The 8,344-nt window shown below is 33.7% G+C and overlaps 1 protein-coding gene across 1 annotated transcript; it reads left to right on the top strand.

Annotated features, from left to right (window-relative positions):
• Nucleotides 1-971: 971 nt before the first annotated feature.
• On the top strand, nt 972-8,032 carry LOC114185736 (SPX and EXS domain-containing protein 1-like). The gene is made up of 13 exons (XM_028073621.1): nt 972-1,328; nt 2,685-2,791; nt 3,475-3,513; nt 3,649-3,741; nt 3,841-3,957; nt 4,692-4,787; nt 5,072-5,185; nt 5,459-5,512; nt 5,700-5,747; nt 6,242-6,392; nt 6,593-6,758; nt 7,079-7,148; nt 7,236-8,032. The coding sequence occupies exons 2-13, from the start codon at nt 2,726-2,728 to the stop codon at nt 7,482-7,484; spliced, it is 1,263 nt and encodes a 420-aa protein (XP_027929422.1). The 5' UTR covers nt 972-1,328; nt 2,685-2,725; the 3' UTR covers nt 7,485-8,032.
• Nucleotides 8,033-8,344: the final 312 nt, after the last annotated feature.

The following is an 8,344-nucleotide window of genomic DNA, read 5'->3' as shown; positions in this document are numbered from 1 at the left end:
CGTGAATTTAATCATTTTAATCAAATTTTGTTAAGTTTATTTGACATTTCAAGCGTGTTTCATAATAGTATTTGACTTAACATTAAAACAAAAATGTGTTAAATAGTATAAACAACTCAAATCCAGTCCTAAGATGCGTACGAAATATCAAATAAACCTAACAAAATTTAAATAAAATGACTAAATACATGTATTTCAAAAGATGAATGACTAAATTGGTCTAAAGTTTCAAGATGGGCTAATTTAAGAATTCACTGAAAGTTAAGGGACAAAAACATATTTAACCATATTTTTTAAAAATAAATTACGATGAAATTCCGAATTTCAAAATAGTTTTAAAACAGATAATATCTTTATGTATAATTCAGAATTCTAAAACAAGATAATAAATATTTAACTATGTCACCAAGTTGTCAACTACTAACAATATTGATAATAGAAAATAAAAAGAAAACATTTTACCTCTCTTATTTCTTCTTCTTTGAACGTATTATGTAGAAGAATCACTTGTTTCATTCCACTTCCCAATATCATCACCTCACAATGATATTGGTAGAACTTAAATTCTCAACAAAGTCTATACACAAAAGGAAAGCATAATCTATTAAAAATGGATAAATTTTTATTTTTTTATTTTCTCTTTGAACTTTAGTTGTTAATTGATTCATTGTTGACTTTTATTCTCTTATGTGTGTGTTGTGAATGTGATTTTGTGGTTGATTTTCACCAATTTTCTTCTTATACGTGCTTAAACATTTTATGAGATTATTTAGTTTTTCTTATACATTTAATTATTACAATAAACTCAATTTTTTATGACAAATAAACAGAACAATGTAACATTGTGAATACGCAAAACACGGTTTTGAATAATAAAGACATTTAGTAGCATCGAGTACTTTGAAAAAATTTTCAAAGTCATAAAAAATCATAAAAGTCTTAATTTTAATTTTCAAAGGAAGTTTCAATGTTTTCATTGTTTTCCATTTTCACCGGACAAAGAAAAGAAACGAATGTTGTAAGAACATGATTAGATCACAGTAACCATTTTTCTTTTTCTCCGAAGTGAATCCAGCGTCCACTCTTTTCTCCTTTATCTGCTGTGGAAAGTGTAATTCAGAGTGGCGGGCAAAATAACAACACTGCCACGGTTTTTGTTTTCACCAAATCTCTTTGCCAGCAATGCAAGCAAGCAACGTGCTTTGAGATTGACGCAACACCTTCACCATCATCGTCATCATTCTCCTCGGTTATGTAGCGTCCTTCGCGCGCAAAAGTTTCTCGTAATTGTGCAATCAGATCTGACTCGCTTTCTGACTGCAACAGAGGTGATTAATTGATCTGATTCATTTCGGCTTTTTTGCTTCTTCCCGGAAGCTGATTGTTGGATTTTCCCAGGATGTAGGGCTCTTTTAATGATGGGAGATTCTCAAGTTTTGATTTTGATGACTTTTGTTACGTGGGGTTTTTTGCTTGATTCTGTTGTCGTTGTTGTACTTAATGATGTGCTGTTGTTTGTTAAAGCGGTGGTTATTTGGGTTTGAACTTTTTAGTTGTTGGATTTCAAATCTGTAGAGGATTGGGAATTGGAAATGAATCTACTCCTGTTGCCATGCATGACAATAGTGTGAGCTTTTATTGTTGTAATTTTGATTTTTGTCGATTTTGGTGACAGGAAGGTTAAGATTTATTGAAGTATTGGATATGTTTGTACTGTAGTACACGCCGAATTTATGAGCTTTGTATGTGAGCCGTTGGATTTAGCATTTATAAGCCTTCTTTTTGGCAGTTGACTATCCTCGTTTATGTGTTTCAGTGTATGAAAACCCCAGTTTAGCTGCCCAAAAGTGATGAAAATTAAGAGCTTCTGGTTGGGTGTTATAGTACTTGTATAATTTTTATGACTGAAATTAATAATTAGAATGTTGGAGATGTGACCCTGGAGCCCATGCTGTGTGCACAAAAGTTAAGGAGACCTCCTTTGCAAGTTGCAGCAGATAAATCCCATTGCTATGTTTCCGAACATAATTTAGAAGTATGAGCTTAAACACAATGAATTCTGTAAGAAATAAATGGAGTTTTCATGCCTGCTCTGTGTTAATGTGTGTCAGGAGTGGAGCGGGTTACATTTTGACAATGTCATGCATACGTGGTAATAATATATAAGCATGGTGCTGGTTACCTTTTGAAGAAATTATAAAACATTCTAGACTGCACTCTCTGAAAACAATATAGATGTAGAACTTTAGCAATGATATTCATTAGCAACTTCATTTGAGCTTTGAGTGCTTAATGCTTCTGGTGGAAATCCACTAGTATTGTTGAAGATGATAAGTTCTAGCCCATGTTTCTCCCTTTTTTATTTGCTCAATAATGTCCTCTACCTTGGTGCTATGGTTGGAGTTGTCATCATGTGGCGTAAAGGTCACAAGTTTGACTTGTGGCAAGACCTTTATTGCTGATGAAAGAAAAGGACCCATTCAGAGGATGTGATCCCTCCTAAAAACACAGTTAATAGTCGGAGCTTCATTGCACAAAGCTGTGCCTTAATAGTCCTTTACAATTTATTAAGAAAAGTAGAAATTATTTCTGTTTGGGTACCCTTTCCATTGTCCCCCAAGATGTTGGTTTGCTTTTCTTACAGTTTGACATTTTTTTCTAACTATTTTAATTTTGTTCTGCAGAATCATACATATCGATCCTATAATACAATAGCACAAATTCAATGAAGGGTATAATTTCACCTGTGCAAAATGCTATGCCATCTCCAACTTTTCTTTGGAGGTTCAAGGTCTGTCTATCTTACAAAATTTGCATAAGTTCAGTGGTCGAGATCACTCTGTTCAGGGGGATTTGTTTTTTCTATCTGAAGAGGGACTGGGAAGGTCCTTTAAGCTGGAGTATTGTTTTAATGGTTCATAGGTTTGAAAGAAAGCTGACAAAATGTAATACTGATACATAATAATTAAGAACAAAGTGGAAAAAGGAAACATGCATCACTTTTATGATAACTGTAGTAATGGGATTGCTAACAAGTTTCTTTATATTTATCTGGTATTTGTTCATATTGGACCTTCTTGGATCTCTCCAAGTTCAGCAGGGATATATATAATGTTTTCTCCTCCTCACTTTGCAATTTATTTATCATGCTGGTGATAATTAATATATGCACAGCTTTGATTACAATTTCTGATTGTGGAAAATTTGCTGATGTATGTTTTTGTTTGCAAACTTGTACCTTACTATAATTTGTGTCATTCTGGTGTTCCTTCGTTATGTTAGAAGAATTAAATTTTGAAAATATATGAAGAAATTCTTTTGTGTAGATTGTAATTTGAGGTTTGTGGAAGTGTCTGTCAGTTTAACTGTATTCCTATCATTGTTAGATATCTTTCTTTAATTTCTCAGTTTTTTTTTTTTTTTTTACTTGTACTGTATATGAACTTCTGTTCATCTATGTATATATTTTTTCAGGTGACACTCTTTCTTATATGGGGCCTTACTTGCTGCAAGGTCGGAACCTGTCTTCCCACTTTTATAATATATAAAATTGTCCATGGATGCCAATGAGCATGTATTGAGTAGACCTCTTATAATTTCCTTACCTATTCCATGCCTAATATTTGCCTTTTCCTGGTCTTACATCAGATTAGTTGGGATTCTGTCATGAGAATGGATGCAAATTTGAGAGATCTATTCTTATATGAAGCATTTTTATATTACAATCCTCTCCTTCTTGTGGTCAGTTGGGGGTTTAATTCTCCTGTATATGTTTTACATTCTTCACAGTTTTTATGGAACTTTACTTGATGCTTTTGTTGTTTTTTCACTGTTATACAGACTATGATGGTTTGGCTTTGGGGAGTAAATTTGTGGGTATTTCTACAATCCACTGTAAGCTATACCAAGGTCTTTGATCTTGATCAAAACCACCTTACTCACAAAGAGACGTGGAAGGTAGTCAAGTTCTTTGCTTAGCCTTCATTCTAGAGAAAACAATGATTCATGATTTTTAAAATCAATATTTCAACCATATTCGTATGTCATTCTTTGAAACACATACTGGTAATCAAAGTAATAAATGCTTATGCACTTAAAAGCCAAATTAGCCTTTGTATGGGTTGTCAGCAGTAAAAGATAAGACAGGATTTGTAGAGGGACAGTAGAAAAAGTCAAAGGTAGAGAGGAGAGAGAAAGAGGATGTTGGTAGAAACAAACTTTGCTCTAGGCATACAATTGAATTAATACTAAAGGGCAAGTGAATGTCTCCATTACAAAACAAAAATATTCCTCAGCATTGTTAGCACCTCAGAAAAAATAAACAGTCAACTATGTCTAACATATCTGCAATAAGAAATGAATTAAATGTGGACTTTACTAACATGAATAAATTGGATGCGGAGACAAATTGTTCTACAAATTAGCTTATACATAGACACTTTTTGCTTTTGGAGAGATGTAATTAGTTTATACTGCATATTTTCTTCTCCCTAAATGTTTATAGAGAAATTTGTGCAAACAAACTGATTTTGTAGCCCAGTCTCTAACCCATGTATCTGCATGAACTTTAATTTTTTTGTTGGGAGTGTAGCTTTTGGATGTTGTGTCAGTAACATGGATTGCTGCTGCTACTATGTAGATCCATTATCCATGTTTTATGTATTAACTTCAACTGTTAATATTATTTTCAGTGTAGCACTTGGATGACAATCATTGTTCCTACTAGCATGACTGCTTACCTTTATCTCTATTCTCATGGGGAAGTATCGCTGGCTGCATCTCAACCAGTTTAGTATCTGTTTCTCTCTCCTCTCTCACCAATAGTTGAATGTGACTGCTTTGAATTTGATATTATTTGCTTGTTTTCATATACATTTTTTCATTATGTTAAACATATATGTAGTTGTAATTTTTCATGTTTGTGTAGTTATGGAAGCTGATGCCTTAATTTTTTTTCCTAAGGCCAGGACTAACTCTTTCTGCCAGGAAATGAATTGCTTCCTGTGATCCTTTCTATGAGAAGCATTTTGGCTAACACTTATTCTGATCACATACTTATATTATATTGCAGGTGCTTCTCTACATTCTTGTTGCAGTAATCTTGATCTTTCCCTTTGATATTTTCTATTTGTCCTCTCGATACTTCTTTTTGAGGACATTATTTCGAATAGCTCTCCCTTTGCAGGTAAGATTTTTGACTGTCATGCTTGTCAAGGAAGTTTTGAGTGTTGGTCAGCATTTGGTTCCTTTTACAAAGCACCTGAAACATCCAATAATTTTTGTGTTTTTAGTTTGTTGTTGTGAATTTACAAATCTGAGAGCTAGTGGTTTGATTCAATGGTTTTAATAATTTTTGTTGTTAATTTTACTAGTTTCTATAAGTTCGTTGGTTGGTTTTCTCATGTCTGACCTTTATAAAATTTATGGCTTATGAATAATGGTTCTTTTCTTCTTACAGCCAATTACGTTTCCAGACTTTTTCGTGGCCGATATTTTGACCTCCATGGCAAAGGTACAGTACATAGCTTAATAACGTATTTCCTGGTGCATTCTTCTATCTTGATGATCGCCTTACCTATTTAATCATTTATTTGGAAAAAAGGGTTTGGTGCTGTTATATTTACCAATGTTTTTTATTATGTTAATGCTTATAATTATTGTTTTTCTAGTTGTTGCTCCTAATTGTGCATTGCATGCAGGTGTTTTCAGATTTGGAACGTTCAGTTTGCAGAATGGTAAACAGACAGGTATGCTTTACCAAATCCTCTTTTTCTTTATATTGCTTGTAACTAGTCGATCTCTATAGTTCTTCTGTTTTTCAGAGTCCTAGTTGAAATTGAAATAATAACAGTATTTTAATATTGTGGCAAGGAAATTACACGCAGAATGCTTATCATTAGATCGTTTTGAAGCATTAATCTTAATGATTTTATTAGACCGTTTTGAAGCATTAAACTTGATGATTATAGATCATTTTGAAGCACTAAACTTGATGACTTTGTTAGACCATTTTGAAGCATTAAACGTGATGACTATTAGATCGTTTTGAAGCATTAAACTCAATGACTTTGTTAGACCGTTTTGAAGTATTCAACTAAAAACTTCATACCCTTACTTTGCATACACACTTCATTTTGGTCATTGATCTTCTATTATGTTTATAATCTTCTCATTTGCATTTAGATCCTTTTGATACAATTGGTGCCAAGCTGAGTAGCATTGTATTTTTCATAATATGCAGGTCGCCACAATTGCTTGGCTTGAAGCTGATTCAGTTTGTGGTAGCCATTCAGTTGCGATACCAATGTGCCTTGTTCTTCCTTATTTATGGCGTTTATTGCAATGTCTGCGCCAGTACAGAGATACCAAAGAAAAAAATTGTCTCTTCAATGGTAATTGCTTTTGGTAACTTTATCCTTGCCTCCTGAAAGTGTAAGATGCCCCAGTTGAGTGGTTGTCCTGATGGTGCAAACGCTCGTCATCTTAAGGCACAAAAATCAATCTTTGTCTTGCTTATTTAAAATAATGTCTGTGATGATTGCATTGTTTGATATCCTAGTATTCTAACACCATTTTACATTTTGTTTTCCAGCTTTGAAATATTCAACATCAGTCCCAGTCATTTTTCTTTCAGCCCTTAAATACCATGTTCTCCATGAGAAATGGGAAACTCTTTATCGGCCACTCTGGCTTCTCTCTAGTGTCATTAATTCCCTTTATTCGTTTTACTGGGATATAACCAGAGATTGGGATTTAAGGTACCGAATCTATCATCTTTCCCTTTCATATTGATAATACCAGGCCTCACAATTTTCTCAGATGGAAATGTTTCTTTTACCAAATTTAATTTTAAACCTAATGAATACAAAATATACTAAAGGTTCGACTCAAGGTATCCATAATGCAGCCATTTTTTTTATTCCTCACTAGGACAGGTGCTTAACTTTAGTGTTCAATTGTACCTTCAATAGGGTCTATGGGCTAGTTTTACGCATCATTCTACTTTTTATGTTAAGTAACCACACTGATTTCACTTTATATTGACTTTTTTTTTTATCTTTTTTCCTTTGTCTGACAGTGGATTTTCTCGCATATTCAAGTTCAACAAATCAAGTGTAGTCTCCAACATGTTCTATGGTCGACAATGGGTAAGAAGCTGAAGCATCTTACCATTTTAGAACAAAGATGCAAGACATTTTTCATTTGATCTGACAAATCTAGTTTCTGAGCTGCAGATATACTTCTGGGTGATTGGAAGCAACTTCGTTCTGCGCTGCTCATGGACATACAAATTATCTGCTCATCTCCGCCATAACTACCTGACAGTGTTTGCTATCACTCTTCTGGAGATGTTACGTCGCTTCCAGTGGATATTTTTTAGAGTTGAAAACGAATGGAACAAGATCACACGATCTGGTGTTCAACTCACTGAAATTCCGAGGGAGGAGGAGAAATTGCTAGGTTCCAACATTCATGATGTATAGAAAATCTCAGTCAACCAATTTTTGCCAATATCTTCATATCAGCAACAGGTCTAATTCAATTTTTAAGCTAATATTAGTTCTAATCCCAAAAGCATTTTTCTTCATGTGTTCCTGGTCCACCAACATGAGGGAGCTTTCAACATGCATATGCATGGTTGTCTGAGAATAGTTAATTCCATTGCTGAAGCAGCCCCGGTCGTTCCTTCTGTAAGTTGTATCAGTAGCTTTCTTCTGAAATGGGAATAGATTCTGTCACTCACTCAGCAGTTCAATGTATATGAAGGAGCAAGGCTACAGTTGCATGCATAATTGAAGAGATTCTTAAATGAATATATTCACTTATACATGAAGAGCTGCAAGAAGTTGTACTTAAGAACAATGGTGGCCACAATGGATGTTGCATTCATTTTCCCTTTCTTTTTTGTCGTGGTTCTTTAAATAGATCAGCATTTGTAACGAGAATGGACACAAAAGATATGTTTATTTGCTACACTCAATCAAATCAGGATACACTTCTAATACAAAGACTTAACACAGTTTTCATTTTTCTTTTGTTCCATAACAAATTTCGGTGCTTTTATTTAAAATTAGAGATATTTGATCTTTATTGTAGAAAATCTGGAATTATGGTGTAACAGAAGCCACTGACAACAAAATAATAGTAATAGTATGTATTGGATAAAATTGGTATGAAGAGTATAATGAATCTGCTTACAAGTATGGTATGTTCATAAAGGATTTACAGAGACTAAGATCTCAATCCAGTACAAGAAGTAAATTTCACAGAACTATCAACCAGGACCAAGGTGACAGGTGTTAGGATCACAGAACCTGATTTGATTAACAAAAGAGATTTAGAA

This window comes from Vigna unguiculata, chromosome 5 (genome assembly GCF_004118075.2).
Source record: "Vigna unguiculata cultivar IT97K-499-35 chromosome 5, ASM411807v1, whole genome shotgun sequence".
Classification (NCBI taxonomy): Eukaryota; Viridiplantae; Streptophyta; class Magnoliopsida; order Fabales; family Fabaceae; genus Vigna; species Vigna unguiculata.
The sequence above is the reverse complement of the archived record's forward strand: the minus strand, read 5'-3'. Positions and strand labels throughout refer to the sequence as shown.

Excerpts from the sequence above, each read along its gene's own strand:
- LOC114185736 (XM_028073621.1), top strand. The coding sequence starts at position 2,726 with ATGAAGGGTATAATTTCACCTGTGCAAAATGCTATGCCATCTCCAACT. Across the intron at positions 4,788-5,071 it reads CGCTGGCTGCATCTCAACCA|GTGCTTCTCTACATTCTTGT; the intron begins GTTTAGTATCTG and ends ATTATATTGCAG. Across the intron at positions 5,513-5,699 it reads TTTTGACCTCCATGGCAAAG|GTGTTTTCAGATTTGGAACG; the intron begins GTACAGTACATA and ends CATTGCATGCAG.